This window comes from Heliangelus exortis, chromosome 19, assembly GCF_036169615.1.
Source record: "Heliangelus exortis chromosome 19, bHelExo1.hap1, whole genome shotgun sequence".
NCBI lineage: Eukaryota > Metazoa > Chordata > Aves > Apodiformes > Trochilidae > Heliangelus > Heliangelus exortis.
In genome coordinates, this window is record NC_092440.1 from 11341196 (window position 1) to 11367525 (window position 26330).

At 44.5% G+C, this 26330-nt stretch overlaps 1 protein-coding gene and 1 long non-coding RNA gene across 14 annotated transcripts in view; both read right to left on the bottom strand.

Moving 5' to 3' along the window:
- KDM2B (lysine demethylase 2B) overlaps positions 1-26330 on the bottom strand; it is a 112500-nt gene that overhangs the window by 15338 nt on the left and 70832 nt on the right. For all 13 annotated transcript variants that reach the window (XM_071763184.1, XM_071763187.1, XM_071763183.1 and 10 more), the window contains 2 exons: positions 22461-22547; positions 2008-2232 (listed from right to left, as the gene is read on the bottom strand). In XM_071763184.1, coding sequence (XP_071619285.1) covers positions 2008-2232; positions 22461-22547 — 312 coding nt within the window. The remainder of the gene's footprint in view (positions 1-2007; positions 2233-22460; positions 22548-26330) is intronic.
- LOC139805137 (uncharacterized) lies at positions 8162-9508 on the bottom strand. The gene is made up of 2 exons (XR_011729699.1): positions 8972-9508; positions 8162-8572 (listed from the first exon to the last, which is right to left on the bottom strand). It is a non-coding gene; the product is annotated as an uncharacterized lncRNA (long non-coding RNA).

Below are 26330 nucleotides of genomic sequence, written 5' to 3' on the forward strand. Positions count from 1 at the left end.
ACAGCAGCACAGGCTCTCTTAAGGCCTCTGAGTTTAATGAAAGTCTGTGTCTAGTTAATATTGTCAAAGTTATTAACCAGAGGAAAGCACAATCCCAGAACTGTAGGGATCATTAGTTCCACAGAGCCTTGCTTCAGTGTTTTGGGTTTTTTGTTTTGCCACTGGAAGCTGTTGGATAGGAACCACCATGTATTACTACTGCAGTTGTTAGAGAACATGTAACAAGAGTAAAGACAACAGGATTGCTTATAGAGAAATATAAAGCGCCATTAAAAGCTACAACAGTTTTACCTTGTTAATTTTTTATGCTTTTGAACTCTAAGAAAGTCTGCAGTGCTCCCTTGGCACTTACACAAATGGGAACCTACAAAAGGCAGAGATGTCTTGAAGAGTGCATGCAAGGTGGGACAAGGAACCAAAGCACCTCAGCTACCAAGTCCTGTGCTCAAACCACAGCTCCTGCACATCCATCTGCAGATACCAGGAAGAAAAACACTTCATTGGAAGTGATGAGATGAGAGGGTGACTACACTCAGCCAGAAGAGAACCCAGTTCACCTCCAAAAGGCTCAGCCTGTGTATCAAGAGTGGAACAGCTTAGTATGAAAGTTTCCTTCATCAGCCAGGACAAGAAAGCACACTGCAGCCCTAATTTAATCCTTCCACTAAAAAGGCAGCATGATTTCACTATTTCTTCCCCCTGGAGAATAATAAATTCTTCATCCATGCTGTTCAATTCATGCCACGCTCCAGGAAATCAAGTGTTCAAAGAAAAGACACTTGAGCTGCAAAAGAGCTCTGTGGAAAGGTAGATATTCTGTGTACTTTACTGAAAGATCCAGCAGAGCTGAATCCAATCCTCTATGTCAAGAACAGCACATGGCTTAGAACAGAACATGGAGTGAGCTACCAGGAGCAACTCCTGGAAACCTTAAGTGCTTATCAGTTTTTTATCAGTGTCAGATCAAGTCATTTAATACCTCCACTTCAATTTCCCCACTAAAATTAAAGGGAAAAAAAATCCTAAGGAATCGTAATGAGAGTTAACATCAGTATAGATGGGGTGATATCTCAGTTATGAATAAACAACATTCCTTTCTTTTAAAAAAACATCAACAGAAAACCAAAACCTTACAACAGCATAAACAACACCTCTCAAAGTATTAAGAGAAAAGCTAAAGCTAATTTTTACCCTGGTGTGGGGGCAGTGCAGACATAGGACCTGAGGAGAAGCTCTGCAACAGTCAGCATGAACTGAGGATTTAAGAGCTGCTCGAACAAGTTAATGGAAGATTAATCTGTCAATATTTGTTAAACAGAGAACTATCACTTATGACTCAAGAAGCTTCTGAGCAACGTATCACAGGAGCCCAGAAAACTGGCTTTGTCTGCCTGCTTGCTCCATTTGGATGTGCTTTCCCTAACAGCCATTTCCAGTCCCCAGCAAGGTCCTGGCTTGGTGGTTCTTTGGCTCACCAGGATCAGACCCTCTCCATTATGCCCAGGTTCCAGCAAAAAACCTGAAATTCAGATCTAAAGTAGCCTGAGGCTGGAATCACCCACACCAAAATCTTGGAGAATGCCAGTCCAAGATTTCTCCATATCTCAGGCTGGCTAAGTAGCTAAGATGGTAAAGATGGTTGCAAAAATTTCTCCAGAAATTAAGAGATCCAAGCAGGTCTCTTCTCCCTTGAATCAGAACTTCACACTCTTCCTATTCTCCCCAAATCCCAGAATATCAGCGTGTTTTAAGTGCCAAATTCAAATGTGCTGAGTCTCCCCATTTACCTTCTATATTAATGAAAACCATACTACTTTTTGGAGCATTCTGGCTTGGGATTTGGGGAAGGGACAGAAAAAAAAGCAGAGATCTGAACTGAGAGGGCAGGGATCAGTCTGGTTTGGCTGATGCACTCCAGCACGATCCGAGTCCTCGGTTCCGCCCCGTGTCAGCGAGAGAGAAGATGAAAGAAACCTCCCCCAGAGCCGTGGCAGAGGGTACACTTACTGCAATACACTGCCTCATAATGCAGGACTGCTTCATCCTGCCAGGTCCCCCGAATTTCTTCATGTCCTTGCAGAAGTGACACTCTCCACACTCTGTCCGCAGACACGCCTCGCACTTGCGGCATCGCGTCCTCCGCCGCCGGGCCCCCGCGGCTGTCCGGTTGGCTGCGAGCTTCACTGCAGAGCCAGTGCCCAGTTTCCCTTTGGGCCGACCCACTGCCCTGTTCTGAAAGAGCCAGACACACCAGGTTAGTCCCACCTGAGCACCCACAGAGCTCCCGAGATGTCACAGTGAGGGGCGATGCTCAGCAGATGCAACCTCCTATAGCTGGAGCGTTCTGTTACCCTCTGAGGAGAAGGCTCACAGAAATCACGGAGCAGGGAGAGATCCCAAAGCTGTAGGGTGTGGAGAATCAATTCCTGCACAGCTCTCAGTGCAGGACCAAATCACAAGTGATGCTCTTGGTTTAGGTCAAGATACATTCTGTGCCACTGCTGAGCTCTGGGCTAGGGAGCTCCGAGGACTGTGCTCAGGTTAAGCCAGGTCTACTTTTCTCTGCCGGAAAAATCCAAGGAGGCAACAAAAAGTAATTTTGAGGTTAGTTATAGCAGAGAAACACTGAGCAGCAATAGCTCTGCAACCAGGAGAGTATGAGTCACTGACAAGTAAGAAATAAACCACAAATACTACAAACCCCTTCCAAAGTAGGGTCCCTATCCAGTCCTAGCTGGTGCTCAAAAATAGAACACTAACTGATGCTGTGCAAAGGCTAAAAAGGGCATCCCAGGTCTAGATTTCAATGACCTTTAGGACAGAAGCCAAGGAGCACAAGATGACTTCAAATTATGAGGTTAATAGCAACATATCCACTTTATATATCTAAATTTCATGTTCTCATCAGAAACTCCCTGTTAAACACAAGAACTTCCAGTTCAAGCCAAACATCACTAAATACCATGTAATTGTATGGGGCTAATTACACAAGAATTGGCTTGGCTCATTCTTACCACTGACAGCTTTCCCCATAAAGATGATAATAATAGGACTGCAAATCTCATCTGGTTTAGCATTTATACAATTTTTACACTTGCTGCACAACTCGGCATATGACCAACAAACCAGACAGTTTCACTTTCTGTTCCTGCTGAATTCTGGGCAATCACCAAGGCAAGGACAGGGTGGCTATAGGAAGCCATGCAGAATTTCCACAGAATTTGTAAAAGAACAAGTATGGAAACATTCCACTTGGTACCACAAAAGCTTCCCTAAGTGTCCTACTACATAACCCTGAAGAAAAGCCCCATTACCAAGTATTTCACCTTCCTCCCAGCCAGCTTAGCAAATCCCCAGTGGCTTCCTTAAGATGCAGGAGAGCAGAGCGCTGGTATTTTAAGTCTCCATCCCAAGAAGCTCAGTGCTGGGAGAGCAGAGAAGCCAAGGAATTAGACCTCTTTGCTGGCTCTCCCACAGATCTATCATGAACTGAGGTGGGAGGAAACATCATTTAGTCAATGAGGTTACAGAAATTTCATCAAGTTTCTGTTCTGCTGGCAGGATGAGCCGTGCTGTGTGAACACAGACACGTGAAGCTTCCTTCCCATCGGCAACCGCACCAGACGCCGGGATTTCAGATCAATTTCAGACACTCTAAAGAATAAATATTTACCTTTTAGACCAACTTCTCAGCCTCTCAAGGATAAAGTCAACTCTGCCAGGACTGGCTTAGAGGCAACCTAGATAAGAGATAATTTCCTTCCTCAGCGTGAATCACTCCTCGTTCTCTCTCTTGGTCTCTCCCTTTCCACGAGCAAGGGAAGGCAGAGATAGGAACCAGAGGCTAGACAGCAGTGGGAACATGTTAAACCAAAACATTTGATCCTGCCTGAGCATCCAACTCCTTCCCACTAGGCCTGAACTTCAGTTTTTTTAAAATAAGGCAAACACCAGTTAGAACACCATGAGAACAGTCTTTTTTTCAAGGATCTCTTTCAAGGAAAAATCAAACTCGGTACTTTTCCAGCTGAAAGACAACTCCTGATTATGCCACAGTAATACAAGCCAAGTTCTAATTCTGAGGACAGTGTCTTCAGTGCCAGGACTCTGCAATGATGCAGGCAGGAAAAAGGCATCGTTCAACAACACAATTTGAGAATCCTTAAAAAAAAGAGAAGGCAGGAAGGTGAAGGTAAGAAGAACAAGGCTGAAGCCAGACCACACCACACAACTTGGCTTTCCTTACAAATTGCCACCACACAGCAGAGGAACACATCTCCCATCTCACTGTAGGAGCATTTCTTACCTACCCAGACCTCTTTCACTGCTTGTTAGCAAATTGGACTGGCTGGGTTTGTACTAATTCACCAGCCAACCAATCCTCAATCCAAGCCACGTTTTCACTCCAGGATGTCGCAGCCAGCAAGGCTGGAGAGGCCTTGCAGGAATTCCCACTAGTATCTAGTTTCAAGGGGCTCCAAAGTGATCGCTTAAAAAACCTACACAGAAGAAAAAACCTGGCCTGTGGGTTGCTATCCCAGAAAGGGGCTGGGATTCAAGGGGGTAGAAGGAGCCTCCAACATGACTTGGGGTTTATTTAGCACATGGCAGACAGCCAGATAAATTCCAGGTTGATGTTAGTGAAGAGATGCTGCAAGATTTCCAGCTCAGACTGCACTTTTACAATGTACCAGCCCTGGCAGCAAAACTTGGTAGAGATTTCCATCCCAGGCCCTGCTGCCATCTCTGTTCTGCCCTTTGCCAGTCTCCTAGCACAGCTCTGCAGAGCAGACACAGCGTGGCCTCCACGGCCCCTGGGTACTGGGAGTAAACTTGGGCCAGCAAATGGAACACACTTGTAAAGGACTTTGTAGTTCATAATCACAAATTTGGGATCACCCTCTCATGCCACAGTGGCTAAACGTGCCCTCACCTCAGACAGGAAAGGGGACAGACTTGCAAACTCATTCTCAGGTGTGCTGAGCTTCTCACAACCCCACCAAATTCAACAGCATTCCAGGTGAAGGACAATTAGGGGACCAGGTGGGGGATAATCACCAATTCCAGTCTTTTAACACTGGGAATAAGCCCAGGTGTGACACTTCCAACTCTGAGCAAACCCCTAGGAAATGATCCCCACCATCACCAGGCACTGGGGGCCTCCACCCTGAGCATAGCTCTTATACAAGAGAATCACAACTTCAGTATTTACAGCAACAGATTTCTACACCCTCACAGTTGCAAAGAATAACTCACAAGACCTCAGGTAAACAAAAAATGCTGAAAGCATTAAGCTTTGGAGACAACACTTCAAGTGATAGCAGCTGTTAAACACATCATTAAGTAGGTGCTGATGTTCCCCAGCTGCTATCCCAGCACCAACAGGGCACTGCTGGAGGTGTCACCACAAACTTCAGGGACAAACTCCTCTGTTTCAGAGAGGACAACTAGGTGACACTGTGAGACAGTCCAGGAGGAAGGAGGTCCTGGGCCTGAAAGGAAGGCTGACAAAGCCTGCAGCCTAGAAACAAGCTCTTCTACGAGTGTCTTTTACCTGGGCATGGGCCTTATTCCACCACTCAGCTTCAGTGACCTGCTGAATCTGCTGCCAGTGGCATCATGCCATTATTTTGGATTCTACAGCTCCAAGAAAAATCCAAGGACATACACAGTGCTCCTCTGAAGGGCTCATCATATGGCCAGCTCAATGAGACCCCGAGGCACTTCACTTCCTAACCAAGAACAATCTGAACAGTTCATGTATCCACTGTGTAAATCTCTACAAGATGTATTGCATCTGTACTTTCATTGCTCCAAGGTAAGACTGAGATCCACCAAACTTCACCAGAGGTCTCTGAAACAGACTCTATGGTCCCTAAAACAGGGGGACTGCCACTGAGAACCTGGCACACTCACCATCTTGCACTAACCACAACCTGGCTGGCAATTCTTCAGCATTAAACCCATAGATCTCTTCAGCTGTTAACAGAAACCCTTATCAGGGGGTTCTTATCAGAGGAAGAACTCAAGAGGGGTAAGAAAGGACAGGGTGATGGAGCTACAGGAATTCAGTGGGGGTAAGGAGGGAGGTAGTTTAAGACAGCAAAAATCACAGATGCAAAACTTTGTTAACTGAGCAGTGCATGGAAACAGCACAAATCTAACATCTCTTCCTGAAGCACATCTGCCCAGAAGCCTTCCCATCCAACCATCAGGAGAGCTCTTTTCCTCTAAAGTGATGCTTTCCAAGGTCACATCACCCATCATCAACATCAGCTTATGCCAGGGTGTAGGTGTCCTACAAGCCAAGCCCAAGGTCTCCCATAGAGCAAGGAAAGGTGGAAGATTTTCAAGCCCAGCCATTCCGAAACAGAATTAATCCTCTCCAGATGTCCCTAAGCCACCATCTCTTCCAATTCATACCAACAAAATTTCTCATCCTCTCCTGCAAAAAGCAATGTAGTTCCTCTTCACCACTGCCAGGTGACCACACAGAGCTCCACTACCGAATAAACAGATCAATTTCCCACAAGTAAATAGAAAAGTTTATACCTCACAGGTTCATCTGGGCATTAGCAGACACTCCAGCAGCTTTTCTGCCAACACAGCTACACTGCTAGGGTGTGATAAACTGGCACGTCAGTGCCAATGCAAGTGCCCCTCTTTATTTTCCTCTGGTGGTGAGGAGGTAGAAGTTAGGCCTGGAGGGTGGAATAAGATACATTGGCAAAAATATGCTTCTGGAGATAAGCTGCATCCAAAGTAGGAGCTCTTGAAAAGAAAGCCACCAATAAGTTATACAGACTTGAGGCACCTTGTGCAAATGCAGCTTTTCTTCTTATCGCTACTTCAGGACAAATCCCTCTACCTCAACCCAGAAGCATTTTTCTTGTGTTTATTTACACACACTGAAGTTTAGTTTCAGAGTCAGGAAGTTGAATTTTTCCCACCTGGAGTGACCCAGGAAGGCTGGTGGGCTGCAGCAGGGTACATGTCCCAGGATACAGACCCACCCACAGCCCTCCGAGCTCCCAGTGCTGACTGGAACCACTACCAGTGCAGCAAATCCCCCCTGCTCCCCTCTTTAGGCATAGATTGGGGAGAGAGGAATTAAAAATCAGAAGAAAGTCTGAGTGACAAAACCTGCAGCTTCTATCCAAGCACTGAAATTGTGCTCTTCAGCTATACCTGGAGAGCTGAAGCCTTTCACCTGTTACACACCAGGGACTATTTGCAATAGAAAAGCTACTTGACACCAATTTGACACATCCCACGTAGAAAAATATAGTAACTACACACATTAGAGTGAGCCTGTACAAAAATACAGCAGGATCCACATGATGGAACACATCTGAACAAAAAACCCCAAACACTCTGCAGGTCTTTGCTACGTAGGTCACAGAATTACAATTTAGGATCAGACTTTCTTATAAGAAATCCCACAAGACGACTCTCCACTTTCTTGCATTATTTTTTGTTCTAAATTATTAAGATACAAAAAACATTACCAGGCCCCAGGCTTTAGAAAGGTTTAAGAATCTCAGAACATTACCAACTTTCCAAATCAATCCAGCAAGAACCAGCACCTCCAGTAGCAATTCTGCACCTGGTACAAAGCAGCTGAGACCAATTTGCTCTCCTAACCATGAGCACTTTTTAAAAAAAGTGTACAGTAATCTCACCAAAAAGAAGAAAAAAATGGAAAAGGCCTGGTGTGGGACAAATTTTAAGGAAAAGAGGAAGGCTGTGACATTTTAACCACCAGGTCTGGGAGTCAAGCAGTAAACAGAGCAGCAGCAGCACAGGCCCACATGGTCACACGATCCCCAGAATTAAGTCAAAGCTTTATAAAATTAATTCATCCAAGACCCAGCTTCAGTTCTTGGACTGACACCACACCATGAACATCTCTCAATGGTTCCACACCACATCCACCATGCCTTGGGAGCACCAAAGGCAAACCACACCACCACCACCACTGCAAATTCTTTTTTGGCCCTGCCATCCTGGTGCAATTATGAAGCAAAACACAGTAAAGTTATTAGAAACAAACCCAAAGATAGACTCAACACCTCGCCTAAATACAAACTTGTCTCTAAACTGAAATTACTTGGCTATTTTAAAGAGCACAACACCTTGAGTTACAAACAAAACAGTCAAGTTTATGTTTAAATTGCATACACATGTTTAATTCTATTCCTGGTGTATTTTTAATTGCTTAGGCAGTTCTTAGAGAGTATAAGACACAATCTAGAACACATGTTTGAGATTATTTTTCACAGATTACTTTGTAAATTAAAAAAAGTTTATCCTCCTTCCCCCCACAAAACAAACAAACAAACTAACAAAAACCACAACAACAACAAAAAAAAACCCTTCTGAGAATAATCCCTGGAAGTATTAATAAAAGTTCTCTTTTTATTTCAGCACACATCCTTCTCTTTATTCGACATCCCTCGTCCCTGGGAACGGAAAGAAGGTTTTGGCTATAAATCAAGCTAAGACAAGGTAGCCAGGCTCAGCATCAGACTCTCTCCTGAAGTCCTGCAGCCCTCTCAGCTATTTGAGGAATCTTATTAGGGGAAAAAAAAAAAAAAATAATAATAATTCTGGAAACCACCCCCCGCCCCCCCCCCCAGAGGAACAATCCCACACTCCAGGCGCATTCGCCTCCGGAGCGGCGCGGGGCCCTCGGAGGTGCCGAACTCCCGCTGCCCCCGGCGGGCGAGGCCGAGCGCCCCGGGCCGGCCCCCGGCGGAGCCTCCGCGCCCCTCACCGCGCCCCGGGCCGCCCACCCGCCCGCAGCCCCCGGGAGCAGCCCCGCGGCGGGCGGAGCTGTTCCGGACCGGGCCGGGGCCGCTCCCCGACCCCCACATTGTTCCCCCGTCCCCCGCTGCCGGCGCGGCGCGGCTCGGCCCGGCCTCCTCCTCCCCTCCCTTCCTGCTGCAAACTTCGCCGCCCGCCCCCGGACCTGCTCCGGCCCCAGCTCGGGCCCCGGCCCCGGCTCGGGCTCCGGTTCCGACTCGTAGTCCTCCTCGTCGGCGCTCGCAGACATGGCCATGGCTCATGGTGGGCCCAGGCGGAGCCGAGCTGACATGGCTGGAGCGGCGCTGCTGGCGGAGCCCCGCTCCCCGCACACACACACACACATGCAGGAGGAGGAGGAGGAGGAGAAGAAGGAGGAGGAGGAGGAGGAGGAAGGGGGGCCGTGCATATTCATGCCAGGCAGCCAGGAAGGGGCTGGCCCTGCCGGCACGGCCAATCGCGGCCCGCTCGCACAAAGCCGGCCTGCGGGGACAGCGGGGACAGCGCGGCCGCTCGGCCGGGGCAGCACCGGCCGCCCCGCCGCAGCCCGGTCCGGGAGCGGGGGTGGGGTGAGGGGTGGGCTTGAAAGCCCTGCTGGCAATTAGCCCCCTGCTGGTAATTAGCCCAGTGAGCTGCCGAGGGGGCGGGCCGATGCTCGGGCCTGCCTGGGTGTGCCGAGCGGGGCTGGGAGGGGATGCGCGGCGCGGGGATGCGCGGCCGCCCGCAGGGTGCACGGCGCTGCTCGGGCTGCTGGAGACAAAGGAGAGGCGCACAGACAGACAGACAGACACACAGACACACACCCTCCTTCCCTCTGCCTCGCTACCTGCCGGCTCGCTTCCCGCTGCCAGGCAGAGGACGGGAGGAGGGAGCCTCCATCCCTCGGGGAGGAGGAAGGCACGGAGCAAACTTCGGGATTTTTAGCGCTGTCCCTGCTGCGGCAGAACCGGCGCGGGGAGCAGATGGGATAAAATGGGATAAGAGGCAAGCTGGGCTTGCAGAGTTGCTCGCATCCGGCCTCCCGCTGCTCCCCATGCAGACACCCCCTTTTTTGCTTGCTCCCGAGGAACCATTTTCAGCCCTACTCTGAACGTCCTGGCCCACAACTGGGGTTTTACAACAAAATCTCCTCCCTGCGGTACCGGGTGTTGCACATCTCTTCTGGATCCAAAGATCTCAGTAGGGCCAGGACCCGAACACAGACACTGCCTTTGCCCTCAAGAACTTGCAGCTGAGGGTCAAGACACAGAGGCAGGAATCTGAGGACTGAAAATTAAATTTCCCATTGGATTTATGGGCCTGCTTTCAGGGGAAATCCCGATTCCATTCCAGTTGTTAGGATTTTGCCTCTGGCTCCTACGCCCACAACACAGAATTAAGCATGAGATTAAATATTTGCATGTGCTGAGCAACCAAGAAGCCATAAAGAAGCATATCTCCTGGTCCTGGCACCAGGATTTTTGCCAAACTAGTTTCAGCTCCACTCTCTGGTCTGAATTGCTTCATGGCCACACAAACGCTTTGGGTAGCCCATGAGAAGAGGCAGCAACAGGCAGAAGCTGGCACAGGAGCAAGCAGCAACGTTGCCCTCGTGACACAGTGATCTACACAGGGCCTGGTCGCTCAAGTAGCAAAATACAGTCCAACTTTAAACACATATTTACAGGCAACTGCTGATAAAAGCTGAGTGAATCACCTAATTATGCCCCTTCCTTATTTTGAATACCTTAAATACCCATTTCTTGTTTGTACTTCTGTCCTCTCACCAGTTCAGGCTCAAATTATGGGTACGGGATAGTGTTCTCCCAGTCCTGCTCATCCACCATGCCAGGAGTGAAGCATTTACTTACAAAACATGATGGGGCTCTCCAGAACACCATCAGTTAGGTTGTGTCTGTCTCCTCGGGTTTCTCTCTTCCCCCATTGTGTTCGTACACAACCAGAGCAGGAGCAGATGAAAGCTGAGGCACGAAAGGCATGTGCCTAAGGCCTTGGCTTTCAGAATCACAAGGTAGTATCAGAATCCAGCAGTTTTCTGGAGGAGAGAGGAAGGGGGGATGCATGTCTCACACCAGCCTGCAAAGGAGAGCTTTAAACTACCAGCACACAAGGAGACCCGATGAGATTACAGCTGTGGCTCGGTTACTTCCAGCAGAGGCAGAAGAGATGAATCCATAAGGAAGATGTGTGGTCCCACACCTGGGCAGCCCAGGTCTCCACTAGGCCTGTGCTGATTCCGTGAGAGGCTTCGTGCAGCCTGGCTCATGCTTGTTCACCCCTCCAGCCTTTTGGGTCCATAACCCAGACAAGAGGAAAAAAAAAAAAAATAATATCAACTTGTGACATCCACCAAGGATAATCCACCGGGCAGACCACAGCAAAACATCATTCACAGCTACATCATGAGAGAGATCACCCTACTCCTCTGATCTGCAAGAGATACTCCTGGTAGCTGCATGAGCTGCAGCAGGTCACCAAGTGACCCCCCCAGACCTCCCTCCTCAGCCCTGCCACTGGAAAGCATGTTCCAGTCTGCTGCCTACAGCAGCACCACCACTGACAAATGAGCTCTAATTACAAGGCCTGAGATAGGAGTGAAGACACACACAGGCCAAGAAGAGCTCAGAATGGTTTCCAAATGCAAGGTAAACTTTGCTGAGCTGGTGTTTAAAAAACACTGGATGGGATAGGATATGAAAGAGCAAATTTGAGAATCCGTGGGGGGAGAACATCACAATAAAATAAACTTCTCTGATTATAATTGCTCTCCAAAAATCTCATCTCGTACAGGAGCAGTTAACCACCCGAAGAAATATTTAATACACAGAAAGAACTATTAAGAGAGCATTTTCCAGCTGAATTCTTTCAGCTTACACTGGAGAACACTAAATTCTAACGAAAAGTGAGTAACCCTGGTGTGATCAGTGTACATCTGACTAGCCTGGTGAGGTTTACATCAGCTTGGAAAGCAAAACAAGCAGCACTGACCCCAATCATGGCTCTACTGGCACAAGTGTGGCCATACTTGAGCTTTGCATGATACAACTCAGTAATGAGTAACATCCTCAATTAATCTGTTAAATGAGTCAGTGAACAACAGACAGCACCTTCTATTCTGAGCAGTTCCTCTGATTGCACCTCACCTGATGTCATATATAAAGTCTCATCAATATCATAATCTTCTCCCCAGAAACCAATTATGTTGTCACAAACTGAGACAATAACCTCAAGCAAAGAATAAACAGCAGTAGCAGATGAATGCCAGAGAACTAGATTTTATTCTCATGCAAACATCCTGAAGTAGTAAAACCAGGATGGGGGGAGAAAGACTGCAACCCCTGCACTGTACTCACTTGCTCCTCAGCATCTCTAGTATCAACAGATTTCAGCTGCCAGGGGTAAACAGGATCCATATTTTCACATTAGACACCAAGGTTTATGATTCTGAGACTCTGAATAGGAGGCGAAATAAAGATTCTCATGGGGCACAAATGCACCTTTGATCTAACCTTCCCTTGCAACTTTTCACACATTTTTGTAGAGTACTATGTTTAAATGATACGAGGGAGAGAAGTATCTGCATGGAAAACAATTAAAAAACAACCTCAAAGTGGTTTATATGCAAGTCTTTGACAAAAGATCTTGTGATTTGAGCTGCTGCTGCTTTCCGGAGGCCAACACATGCTCCTGAAAAGGAAACCCACTGAGATGTTTGTGAATCATGATTCCTGACCTGTGTCAGAATAAGAGAGTTACCCAGTAGCTTTTCTAAGGTTCATTGTTTTGGTGTAAGTGTCCATTCACATGAAATATCAGCCTAACTGTTGGGGCTGGGCAAAATTTCATGATACTTTTTTGAAGAACTCTAGCCAATATTTCACTCATCTCCTCAACACAAACAGTAACATTCTGACAACATAAATATTCATCTAGTCTCATCTTACTACTTCCCACTATTTTATCAGATCTATGACATAAGAGTAGTTATCAGATGCACTGAGTATCCAGCACAATCTCTTAGTCAAAGAGATGGTCTTTTGACTTCTCAAAGTCTTAGATTAAATAAAGTAACTTAAGATGAAATAATATATTGATTACTCCCTCCATGTAATGCCTACAGCACCTACTGTCCCTAACCAGTGTCCAACAGAGGAGAAACAAAGGCAGAGAGCAGCACACAAAATATCATAATCCCAGACAGAATGTGCTGGTAGTGACACCCTCACTCCATCCATCTCATAAGCCTTAAAAAACAAATCAAGCCTGCAAAACCCCCAATATCCTACCATCTTAAAAAATATCCTGCAGAGAAACAAGAAGTTCACCTACCACACAAGACAGGAGCATTTTGGGAACTGACTGGTACAAAACCAAGGTCTTTTATCTCCACAGCATCCATTTTGTGGCAACAGAGAGGCACCAACAAACTCAGAAAGTTCATGAGATCTGGAGCTGTGGACAATCCACTGGGAAGTGGGGAATCCTGCCATGCTTCCTTCTTCCACAGATCCTTACATCCCAGAATGTTTCCACAGCACAGTTTGTGCCTCCAAGAGCCATCTTCTGTCAGTAAATGTAAGGACTATTCAAATAGGCTCCTAAGAAGATAAGAAGTGACAGCCATGCTGTGGAGGAACATGCAAATAGATGTGGCTGTTAGCTGAAGGAGTGGATTAACCAGAATATGTAACCTGCTTTCCTCTAAGTGGCTCAGTGACACACAAGCACAGAATGTTCAACTACAGCCAACTGTGTCCAACATCTGGACAGAGGCTTTAAAAAAAACAAAGACCAAACCCTAAATATTGAGAGGCAAACAAATGGTATAAGCAAAGGAAGAGCTGAAATACAGCTTTCCTCCTGAGAGCTGAGGTGCTCTGCTGTCACCTACCAACCTGACTTGGATTTGTAAGAGAACACCCAGGATGCAAACAACCAAACTGTGCAAGAGCAACTCTCAAAGTTTCTTTGCTTATATCAGACCTTCTCCATTTCTTTTGTTAGATTCTTCAAAAAGAAGAGAACTTCTGTACCTCTTCTGTCTGGTCCACTAGTGCCTGCAGGGAAGTCATAAAGTTGAAACAAGATCTCATTTATATTCTCAGCAGACTTTAATTTCAATGTGCTCTGGAACTAAAAGGAAGCCATCTTCTCAGGGACAGAACATACAATTCAATTTTGTTCTGAAAAGTGCACACAGGATTAATGCCCATAATTGTGCAGCACGTCCTGTGGAATGACAAATGCCTTCCCCACTGCTCTGCCAATGTGCTTCGATCCAGAAACAAAACTATTAAAGCTCAGATATGTAACTCAAAGCCTGAATGATTTTAATGTTGGGGTGAGGGAGAGCACGAGGATGCTGGAATACCTAAACCAGGTTCAAACCTCAGCTTTTTGGTTGGTTTTGTTGGCCAACTCTGCAGTGAAGGCAGTCAAGCTGCAGGTGATGCAATTTGAGACCTGTCAACCCATTTCACACACACTATGAAAGGAAAAGGTCTTAAGATTGAAGTAGGTTTCAACAGCACTTTTACTGTCATGAAAATAGAGAGAAAACTGCTATCTTGAAAAATGGCTGTCAAGAGCTACGTGGGAAAAAATCATGTTAGTGAATATTCATGCATATGGGAGAAGAATGACCATGGGGAAGAATACATAAATCTTCTCCTATGATACTTGGAGCACAACAGTTTGAAAGGAGATGTCTGTTCACTGTTTCCAATCCATTCACATTTCTACTCTGAGTCAAAATGGCTCTAATTTACCTGTTTGATGTATTAATCACATACAGCCATTGGTCAGATTTCAAAGCGAGTGGCTGAGAGTTGATAAGAAGGGAAAATATTAAGCCAAAGATGGAAGATTAAGAAGGTGCTCGTTCAAGTCCTTGCTATTTATAATTACTCCCTAAAGGGACACAATATTTCAAGTACAGCCTCTTGAGGCAAGAAATAATCTGTCAAGTCACCAGGCAAAGCTTTTAGAAAAATACTGAGGCAACAAGCAGTGGAGCTCTCCAGGCACGTTACCTGTGCTACACACACACAAAACCCCTGAAACTCCTCTGGCCTGCATGGAGTTACCAAGAAATGGATCTGTCTGGAGGACAACGTTTGTAAGAGGCTGAAACAGTGCTCAGAAAAATAAACAAGTCAGGTGAGGAGCTGCTTTCCTCGGTGGTGCTGCCCCAGGAAAGCAGACACTTGACAGCAACTCCCAGGAGCTTCAGCTGCTTTGCACAGGACCTGGAGAAGTCTTCAGTTCTGGTGCATCAGGTTTTTCTCTGCTCCCAAGTGTAGTTGGCAAGGAAAGGGCTTTGTTTCATATGCAGAGAGCTACTGTGGGAAGTCCCCTAAAAAAAAAACAAATAATCCCCCAAACCTCAGCTATGTGGTTTTGTTTCCTAATGAATTTGTCAGGAGCCAGAACTGGGGTGTCTTTCTGAATAAATTTCAGTTCTCTCCTACCACATGGTATCTCCTAACCCTATGGTGTAAAAGAGGAGAAATTATTCAAAATTATTTAAATCACTGATTCCAATCACAATTTAAATCAGTAAAAAGAAAAACAAATTTAAATTGATTTTAATCCTCCTTTTCCTTTGTACTTAGGTTATTTTCTGGAAGAGAAATTAATTATTAGCATCTGATAACTACCAAGAAATGCCTGATTTGCAGTAGATTATGAACTTCATAATCAGGACTTTTTATCAACCAAAACAATTCACAATACCCACATATTTGTATATGCAAATCTCCTTGCAGACTACTGGCATTTCAAATTGTTGTTGACACCAAGCAGAGTTCAGGCAGTGCTGGGTGAGATCACTTCAAACACCTTTAAACTGGTGCCTGGCAAGGACAAAATGTGACAGTTTAAATTCATTTTTTTGCTCCTGTGCCACTTGGAATGACTAATGTAAAACTTCTTTGAATCTCAATCAGAAAGATACATCGTACACCACAGAATTTTTCTGCTGTCTTTCTGTGTCTTTTCTCCCCCTTCCCAGTTTTTTTTTTTTCCCCCTACACTAAGAGGACTCAATTTTTACTTTAATTCTAAAGTGCTTGTTTTTAATTGTCAGTATTTGCTTTCTAATCCGTGCATATCCCCACAGGAAGTACCCTGAGTGGCTCTCCTGAGACAGTGGGCTGTCTCAGGGAATTTGGCAGAGTTTTCCCACTGCTCCTAAGAGGAATGTAGCTTTCCTGGTGGTAGCCCCCGGGCAGGCTCCTGCAACTGATGCTGTTTTGATGTTTTGCCATTTATACATGCTCAGATCTGTTTCAGACACCACTCTGGTTAAATCACTAATTGCTGTAACTAGCACCTCAGTGCTCTTGCTTCTGTGGGTGGAGCTGGCCCAGCAGTAGCTATGGCAGGAATTCTTAGTAAGCAAGCAAGTAAAAACTGGAAGTATTTATTCAAAGGTTTTCAGGAATGTTCTTTGTCCACCTAGCACCTCTCCCCCTGAATTTAAAGAAAACTTGATGTAGAACAGTGCTCAACACTTCTGAAAAATCACACTGGTTTCATGTTGAAGTCCATCAAAACACTTGCACTCCCTAATTTCTGCATGCAATCAAATCTATTGTGCCAACTGATTCTTAGTCCATTTACTTATTATTTACTAGGTTTGATCCAATGCATAACATGGCATGGATGCTCATAAAACTGCAGTCAGACATGCAGGAGCTCTGTTATCAAAACCTGGTAAATCTTCCCATCCCAGAAGTTTTACTGAGATGTGGTAAAAAAGGGAAAAAATGGCAGCAGGCACATGGGATGTGCCCAAGAACCTCTAGCCAGGGTGCCTAATACCACAGCCTTTTATTATTGAAAACTCAAGTTATTTCTCAGAATCTAACACCCTCTCTGTCACAGTTGTGTGCTGTTTAGTTCAGACTACAAACAATGCTCAGAAATCTGATTTCCAGCCTAAATCTATTTCTGGTCTGTTTATACTCACTTGTTCTCATGCCAACATTGCCCATTAGTTTAAATAACTCTTCACCTCCCCTGGTGTTTACACTGCCTGAAGTAGTTCCACAACAATCCTCTCCCCCCTTCAACTTTGTTGTGCCAGGCTGAACAAGACATGTTCTTCTGGTCTCTGCTCTTAAACATCACATCTTGAACACTTCATGTGGTTTTGGAGCCCCATATCAACCCTCACCTCACCTCAAAACTACCTGTATAGCAGAGGGCAGTGAGAAGGATGATCATGGTTTCTGTGAAGTAAAGATTGATCTTGGTGTTTTTCAGCTTGGGAGCAAGGAAAAAAAAATCTAGAGAGATGTCTGAGAAGCACTAACAGGGACACAAAGAAATTGACAGCACAGAGAAGGTGAACAGGAGCCTTCATTCAAATTTCTCAAAATGCATGACATGGAGGGCATGAAGGGTATCTGTGATTCTAAGGGACAGATCTGAAATAACAAAAGGAAGTCCTTATCTGCACAGAGCTTGATGAAACTGCATGTGACACTGCCACAGGATGCCATGGAGATCAAAAATATCTACAGGTTGCACAAATTATTAAGTAAATTCAAGGAGAAAAAAACCTAGCAGGGGACACTCACTATAAAGGATGAAGATACAGTCTTCTAGCTTAACTGAGAAGATAAGCAAAGGAAATATCACTGTTTTGTTCTTGAAATTCCTAATAGCTGGGACTGGCCACCATCAGAAACAGGAGATGGTGCTACAAGGAGTGTCTGGGCTGATGGGTAGGACCAGCTCAGCCTTTCCTCAACCACACTAAACAGCCTTTTGCTCTATCTCTCACAGATGAGTTCCTAGGAGTCAATTCTTCTTTTCAAGATACATGGATGTAGCTGTAGAATTCTGCAAAAAAGATTTCTAGTAAAAAGAATAGGGTTCACTTCAGTTCATGGCCTTTTCTAATTAACAGTACTCCTTTAAACAAGGATATTGCCATTTCCTTATCATACTTTTCAAGTATTAAGTCAACAGATTAAAAATGACATGGAAAAAGCACATGAATGGGCATCAGAAAAACAGCCCTGTGTTGCAGCACTCTTAACCATGGACTGAAAACTACAGCTGCATCTGCTCACAGCCAGCCCTATATATATTTGGACACTTGCTATCATTACAAATGCAGTGGCTTTAGGTTTGTGCCAGGTAGGAGAGATGAGAATCTGGCTCACACTCTGCATTTTCTAACTCTTCACAGAAGAAGAGAGTCCAAACATATTTTAGTTCTTTATAGCTGCTCTTCACAGACAACTCAAGATCTTTATCACAAAAACAGAAGGCACAGCCATAGAGTGTAATTACATGCTACTGTAGTTGACTGTAGTTGTCTTCCAGAAATAGGAAATGGTTTGAAAAATGCATGATTCCTGCTTGGGCCACACTCTTGAGCTCCTTAAATAAAATGCTACCCCTAACCCCCGGGCAGATAGAATGGGAACTCTGGTACTGTAGGGCTAAGCAGTTATTGAGAGAGGGCTTCAAGACTTGGCTTGATGGCAGTGAGTTTTCTGCACCTCTGGTTAGCCACGTGTCACCCCAGTGGAAAATCAGGTTTAGGCCCTGCTGCTCCCTTCTCACACCACCCAGAAGTTCATGTCTCAGGGACAGGGGAGCAGTTACTTTGTTAGGGTTATTTCTCACTCCTCTTTAGTCATTAAAGCCAAAATTTTAAGGCAGCACAGCCAATGGAGTTCCTCCTTTTGGAGAGCAGGACCAGCACTGCAACATACACCAGAGATAACACTCAGTGCTGCACCAAGAAAGGACAATGTAGTGTTGTACAGACCCCTGGCAAAGATCAGGGATGGGCTTCACATCACAGCTGCATCCCTGCTCAGCTGGGAGAAAGGTGCTGCCTGGTCAGACACTGCCAGCCAGCCACCTGGACAAGCAGGTTTCAAACATCCACTCAGTCCCACATTAATGATTTGTTGAAGAGGCCTAAATTAGGATCATTGTGCAGACCCCAGGATCCTTGGTAAAGTCAAACATTTTGGTAAGAGACTTCTTTTTTGCAAATGGACTGTTTTACTCTGCTTGCTTCCTCTGAAAAAGCATAAAAACTTTTTTTTTTTCCCCAAAAGTGCCTGCTGGAGTGTAGTTACTGTGCTAAGTAATTATCAATAAATAAGAAAAAGTACGAAAGATTCAGAAAATCTCAATAAAAATCTGTAAATATGATCTATAAGAGGTGCCTAGGAAACACAAACCACTTCTCCCTTACCATAAATAATGATGGTTCATACATTTTACTATGAAGCTTCCTGCTGAAGACAACACAGATCTGTACAAACATTAATTAATTTAATTAATTAATTTCACCTCCCAGGTCACAGAAGCACCATCTCCATCCAGAAAAGCTCAAGGAGCAGGAATGTGCCATTCACCTCATGCAACACAAGGAGGCTGCAGCAGAGCTGGGAAGAGAATGCAGACCTTTGCCTCCCATTTTGTACACTAACCACAAGATCATCAAATGTCACCCCTTCATTTCATCTCCTCACAAAAACGCTTTTTTGATGATTACTGCTGTTTCTTTTCTCAGTGAGTAATTTTTTTTGACAGCAAACTGCAGTGTAACTGACAGCCCCAAATGCCTTTTGAAAAGGTAGACAGGAGCAATGCAGCACAACGGGGCCACAACATATGGATGGGTCTTCCACATACCTGGTTAAATGTCTTGCCCATTACACCTTATCCCCTGGGAATTGTGATTTAAGGTGGGTGAACATGTTTCTTCCCTAAAACCAAGAATTTCACTCTTCGAGCAACTGTTTGGCAGCACAGAGCTGTGCATGCTGTTGGCACGTCACACTAGCAACACATAAAAGAAACTGTGACTCAATTTTAAAGGGAAATATTATTTGCTGAATGATTTAAAAAGTCATTCAGCTTAATAAAGGCATTCTCCTTCAAAAACAAGCCAACATAACTCAGTCCGCCCCTCCACAGCTTGGGCTACTCACATATTTTAAGTTATTTCTCTGTTCCTACTCCAGGGATCATTCACTTTACTAAGAGTTCTCTCCCTCTGCTCTCTGCTTTTTCCACTCCATCCCTTCTCCATGCTTGCCTCTCTCTTCATCCTGCACTCTTGCTGTTTCTAGTCTCTTCCCCTCCTTTCTTTACAGTAATTTCCATTTTCTTTGAAATGGTTTGGCATTTAATTCTGGCTTTATTCTTCCTTCTCCATCTGCTGCACTTGTCTTTCTAAATTTTTTCTGGAGCCTTCTTTTGGGAGAAAGCAAAAGCCACATTTTCCATTTATTGCCTTTTCTTTCTGGATTTCAGCTCCCTTCTTTTTCTGTGCAGACTTGGAATCAGACAGTCCTCCTCTCCCTGGAAGCTGGAACACCAGCCACGATGCCTTCTAACCAGCCCCTTGGTAGCTGGTATTTTTTTGGATCATATCTCCCACTCTTCAAACATCAGTATCTCAGGAAAGGCACTTATTAAGTATTTGGCATCTCTCCTGTATACTGCAAGAGCAATAGTACAGACAGCAAAGCTACCAGTAGGTTTTAGTCCCCTGCCTTGTGCTCAACACTGATGGACTCTTCTGGCCGTGAAGAATTGCTCCACCAGCTGCAATACAATTTTAAAGGGAGTTTCCTCCTCCCTCAGGGTTTTCTTCTCTGCAAAATCTCCTTTTTGACTAGCAGGACTCACAGGGAACAAAGGAGAAACAACTAAGCTTAACTACTAACAGTGCCTTTATACAAATCTCCACTATATTTTATTTCCAACGTATTTTAATCTGGGACTTGAAGGCTCAGCTCTAAGATGTGTCTTTCCCAGCTTGTTCCCAGGCAAGGGAAAGAGCTGACAGGGACATTTGCCAGGTAGAAGCACAACAACAAATTTCCACTGGGAAACATTCAGCCATATCTGGCTGTGTACCTTTTAACTAAAACATAATGCAAACTGGGCACAGATTAAGCAAAGTTTATATAAGGAGAATGGTGAAAGGATTTCTTCAGTTGGAAATACACAAAAATAATAAAAGCCCTCTAACTTAAGGCCTTTCTGTGAAAGTTTTCCTCATGTTTGTTATTAGCTGATGTGTTTATTGTTTGTTATTCTACCTTAGAAGCCCTGTGAATGATGCCTTCTAAAAGTTTTTGCTTTTAAAAAGGCTAAAGGGAAATAAGCACCAGAAAGTTTAAAAACCCATGCAGCTGGTAAAATAGATTTTGCTAAGAGGGATAAGATTAAGGCACAAAAAATACAAATCTTTTCCAGTTTTGTTGGCAATGCACAAAAATAAAATATCAGAAATGAACCATTTATCAAGGATTCTAAAATAAAGTCAACAAGAACATTAGCAAATGCCAAAGCTTATAAAGCCTCAAAACATTAAGATCCTCACTTCTACCACAAGCTCAGAAGATACAGCACAGGAGCCGGTTGCTTCTAAGGGATTTTTTCATACTTTTCACACACCAGTTTCCCTCTAGTCACAGAGATTTTGCTTTATTCAATGCCTAGAGTACACCTGGCTGATGAATGAACAGCAGAATGAAAGCAATGGAGTGGAGAATCCAGCATCTACTCCTCAAGGTTTTCCACTGCTGTTTTTAAACAAATAAAGATTTTAAACACAAAGCATGCTCCTATGGAATTGTTACAATCTAAAAGGGAAATATGTATTTAACAAGCTACAGTTTATCTGAAATGTGCTAAAACCCAAAAAGAAGCCAAAAAGGAACATGATATGCTTATCCTGCCCCACTCTCCTCTGGCAGTTTGGTCTCCTAAAACCAGCAAAATCTTGTGGCTACAAGTGATTATATGCAAAGCCATGGCAAGTGCACCAGCAGAAAAAATGAGAACAGGGAAAATAATTCAATCACTTAATTATTTGAAAGTGATTTACAATGATAACAGCAGCAACAGATTTTCAGAGAGAAATCTGATTTAATCTGACTGACCCTTTCAGCATTTCTCAAGGAATTCTGGATTACAGAACTAATTCAGTGAAAAAATGAAAGTAAAAATAGAAGCAATGAGACATCTTCTAAATAAGCAAAGCTGTTTTTACAGCATGCTGAATATCTGGAGTGTGGTAAACACACCACTTTTATAAATAACATCCAGCCTTTTGACATTATTCTTTAGTTAATAATTTCAAATCCTTTATAAGCATTGGTGAAGCAAGTTCTGCGAAGTGAAGAGAATTACTCCCTTATATAGGGCCAAAAAAATGAAGATACAGGGACAGAAAACAACTCCCCAGAGTTACAGTGGCACACTTGTACAGAGAATTCAGGAGGTATCACAGCATAAGAGAAAAAACACCCTCTCATCCCGATTAGATCACTTACCAAGTGACTGGTTTGTAGGATTTACAGTTTAATTTTACACATAATGTTGCACCAACATTTTTAGATTAAACCATGACTAGTAAAGGATCAAGATATATCAAAGTTTTGCACATATATGTACAAATCCTTTTAAAATGGAAACTTAACTTCTCCCTGCTGAGGCACTTCTATGTTTACTTCAACACCTAATCATAAAACCATTAAAAATAACATTTATGCTAAGACTGGTAGCAGCTGCCAAACTATCATGTACATCCTGTTGTCAGATTATAGCTAAATAAGGATGGAGACCTAACACAACAATAATTAGTAAGTGTGTCTCATTACCTTTGTGGTCTTCTTGGGCCAGCTGACCACAGGGACACCCGAGATGGCAAGATTTTGGTCATCATCAGCATGTTCCTTCAGTATGTTCTGTTGCAAATGAAAAAGCTTTTATTAACCACAGAAATATTTGTCTAACTGAAGAGTGAAGACTTACAGAAGACAATACTCTGATGACTTATTACATCTCTGCAAGTTCCTCTGGCTTCCAAACTCCCAGTTCACACTGAAAGTCTCCCACCTGTCATTAAGATCCAAGATGTGAAATTTCTTGCAAAACAAACACCAAAATCAGCCATGAATCACCTCAAGCATTAGAGACTTCTTTAAAATTGCTGTGTCCAAAAGACTGGAGTTTTTCCACTGCTATCTGTCTAATACCAGTACCACCTCTCCCTTCAGACTCCAGCTCACTAACTCCAGTCACCACAACCAACACCTTCTCTCTGAATCAAATCTGAAAATAACCTGAAAGCATCTCTGTCACCATTATTTCTGTAGTCACAGGGCATTAGGTGTGTGGTTTGGTGCCTGACCATTCAGGAAAGTCAAGATACACAACAGTGCACTGTAACCTTTTATCTTTCTGCACATGACAATTGAAGAGCACCATCATCTCCACCAGCCTTCCTCCCACACTGCTGGGCAGGCCAGGGCTGTTGTGATTTAGTTCACTTCGTGTGATTGGGTAAAGCATTCAGGTTCCTGAGAACTCATCATGAAAGGACCTGACTCTAGACAGCACAGTATTAAAGAAAAAGATTGGTTTCCCCTCTCCCTTCCACCCCCACCAAATCCTTTTGCTTCGATGCACTGTCCTAGAAATTTCAGGAGTGGGTTGCACTGGCTCACACAGCTCCTGCTGCTCTGAATCATTCCCATGACCATGGAACCCCACACAGAGGTGGGGAAGAACTCTTCCTAAGCATCCCCAACTGTGCAGCTGGGAAAAGTCCACATTTGCTTCCCTTGACTACATACTTACTAACCTAGACACAAAGCTCTTCATGGGGAGTTCAGGTAGCTGGAAAAGACAGCAGGTGCAAACAAAAAAACAAGTCAGAAGGAAGATTCTGCTGTGCTTCTGAAAACTGGAGCCCAAATAAGCAGTAAGAGGTTGGGGAGGGAGGAATGCTCCAATAAAACAAACAAGGTTGTAAATTCTATTGTAATAGAATTTAGGAGGTAACCCCAGACTATGAAGCTCAATGCTGCTGCTTCCAAGTATATCAACTTCTTGTAAAAAATTTAATTAGACAACCCTGGGCACCAAGCTGTCTCAGTCCCCAGTGTATAATAATTACAAATGTAATAATTAGAAATTTCACACACTATACAAAAAAAAAAAAAAAAGCTTAAAATACAGTGAGAAGTGCACTTGTAATTTATCTGTAATCATCCAGCTAAAGCCAGGAGTATGCTGGCATCCTCCAGGCCCCAGGAGCCTGAGGAGGCATCTATCTAGGGTTCAGACAAGTGTCCCTGGGGCTGGGTTTCTCTCTCTGGAGCTCAGGCAACCTCCTGGATTCAGATCAATTCCCCAGCCTGTGCTTCAAATGAGAGATTGAAGTGACTACAGTCACACCAGCAAGGCTGTTCTTGATACTGCTGGGTCCAAAAGCAGCACCAATGAGCAGAATATACCAGTAGATACCAGCACAAGCCCAGTTTTGTCAGCCTGGCACTGTTGTGGCTGCTCTCAGGAGCTTGCACAGACACAGCCTGGCTGGTTAGGAGTAAAACCCAGCTTGGCCCAGCCTGTCTGAGATGTGGAGCCTGAACTGGACCTTTAGCTGAATATTCTTCCAGTGCAAGAGCTGACAGTGCTTACACACAGACTCATCATTGGCAAGTTACCTCCTGGCTGAGATGAGGCAAGCACCTCCTTTTTCATGTCCTTTTTATTTTAAGTGAGTGATCAATACATTGACCAAACTGTGACCACATTCTGAAAGTTAGTCCTAAAAACTGAGAGTTCTTTTGTGTTCTCCTAGAAAAGTCAATTTTTTCCAGAGCGAGGCAACAGCTTGAGAGCCACATAAACAAAGGACAAATGAATCCCTTTTTATTTTGCTGCTGTTAAGATTTGAAAGCTTGTAAGACAGAAAACCTTAACATTTCCACTAAGGGCTGTCAGAGACTCCGAGTTCAATAGAAAGCAGAGAATATTCCAAGAACTTGGCAGGATAATGAAGGTTTGTTGTTATCATATGTATCATGTGAAAATATTACCCAAGAAGAAATGTAAAATGATGGCAGTTTATCATCTCAGCCAGCTAAGAACAATAGATATCTGCACAGCAGAACCACAACCAAGCCACATCCACACTGACTGCAGTGTCAAGTGTCAGCACACAACAGGCTGGAGGAGGCAGCTTCTGTTCACCTGCTTAAAGAAATAAATAAATACAAAAAAGATAAAGAAAAGCCATGGGGCTCCACTTAGACAAACACCATGATGCTCATCCAGCACAAGGCTGCCTGATTCATTACACTTGAAGGCTGTGGTGACAACAGCAGGTATGAAGGAAAGAAACTGATTAAGCATGTAAGAATTCAGCTTAGCCATTCATTTCAAAAGCACAGCAAGGAATGACTCCCCTGAAATGCATTCAGTGCAGGGAGGGTTTTTTCCTGTCATCAAAATGGGAAGGGGTAAGATTTCTTGGCAAGAAAAAGAAAGAACATATTTCAGTAGATATCATCTGTCTTGCACAAGAATCTTCTGCTGCTGCCAAAGAGTTGTGGATATTGGACAAACTCTTTTCTTCAAACTGAGTTTCTTCTGCCCTAATGGACTTCTTCCACAGTCTCTTCTGAGGACAGGCAGCATTTTTGCTTTGAAGTGGGGAAGGTCTGTGGCATTACTCTGAGGCAGATCTCCCAATCCTATTCCCCATGGCATCACCATCCTGCTGGTGAGACAACAGAAATGTTGTGTGCTGCAGTCAGAGGCTGCACACACACACACAAGTATCACTGGCAGAGTGCTTCATGTGGGCTGCAGACAATCACAATCAAAGGTCTGCTCAACTTGATCTGTCCTGTGATGTGGGATGCAAACTACATCAAGGAGCAGGATGGTTACCTCTCTATTCTCTTCTTCACATCTAAGTTCATCCCAATTGTCTCTTTACCAGCCCAACATTCTATCTGGTAGCTGAATACAAAGTGAAGAAGCCACACAATGAAACTCTTCCAATCCCCAAGGCCATCATCTAAGTAAAAATGCTTCTCAGTGGTTGTTGGTTTTTTTTTTTCCCCTCCTTCTCTTCCTCCTCAGTGTAGGTACTTTCCTAACAGCTACTTATTTTTTTAAATTGGGAGCAGGAGTTGTTGCACTGTTTCATATTTCATTTCAGGGCATGCAGAGATGGAAAACAAGGTATGACTGCATGCTGCCTGTGCCTCCAACAGCAACACCAACAGCAAGGATCTGGGGCCAGCAGCTGCTGTGTCTTCTGGATGCCCACCCTGCCAGCAGCTACAATGCCAAACCTTCTGTCCTGCTGCAACGTGGGTCAGCTGAGCACTCTTAGGGGGAGTATGGTTACCCACACAACAAACTCCCCTCACATTTGCTGCACACAGAGCTGACAGAGCTCAGCCACAGCCATTTGGATACAGAGAGAGCTCCATCTCCTCAGCTGGTTGTGCAGATGCCATCTGCTCCAGAGGGAAGGCTGCAGTCAGGAATCACTGCTTGAGAAGCTCCTTTGGTGGTGAACAGGGGTCATGGGCCATAGAGAGCCCATCCAGCAGAGCTGCAGCCAACAAGAATTTAATTCCTTGTCTGAGGAGAGGGAAGAACTGCCCCACTCCCCACGTGAGGCAGTGTTCTGCTCTGTAAATCAGCCTTCCCTCTGCTGCTGT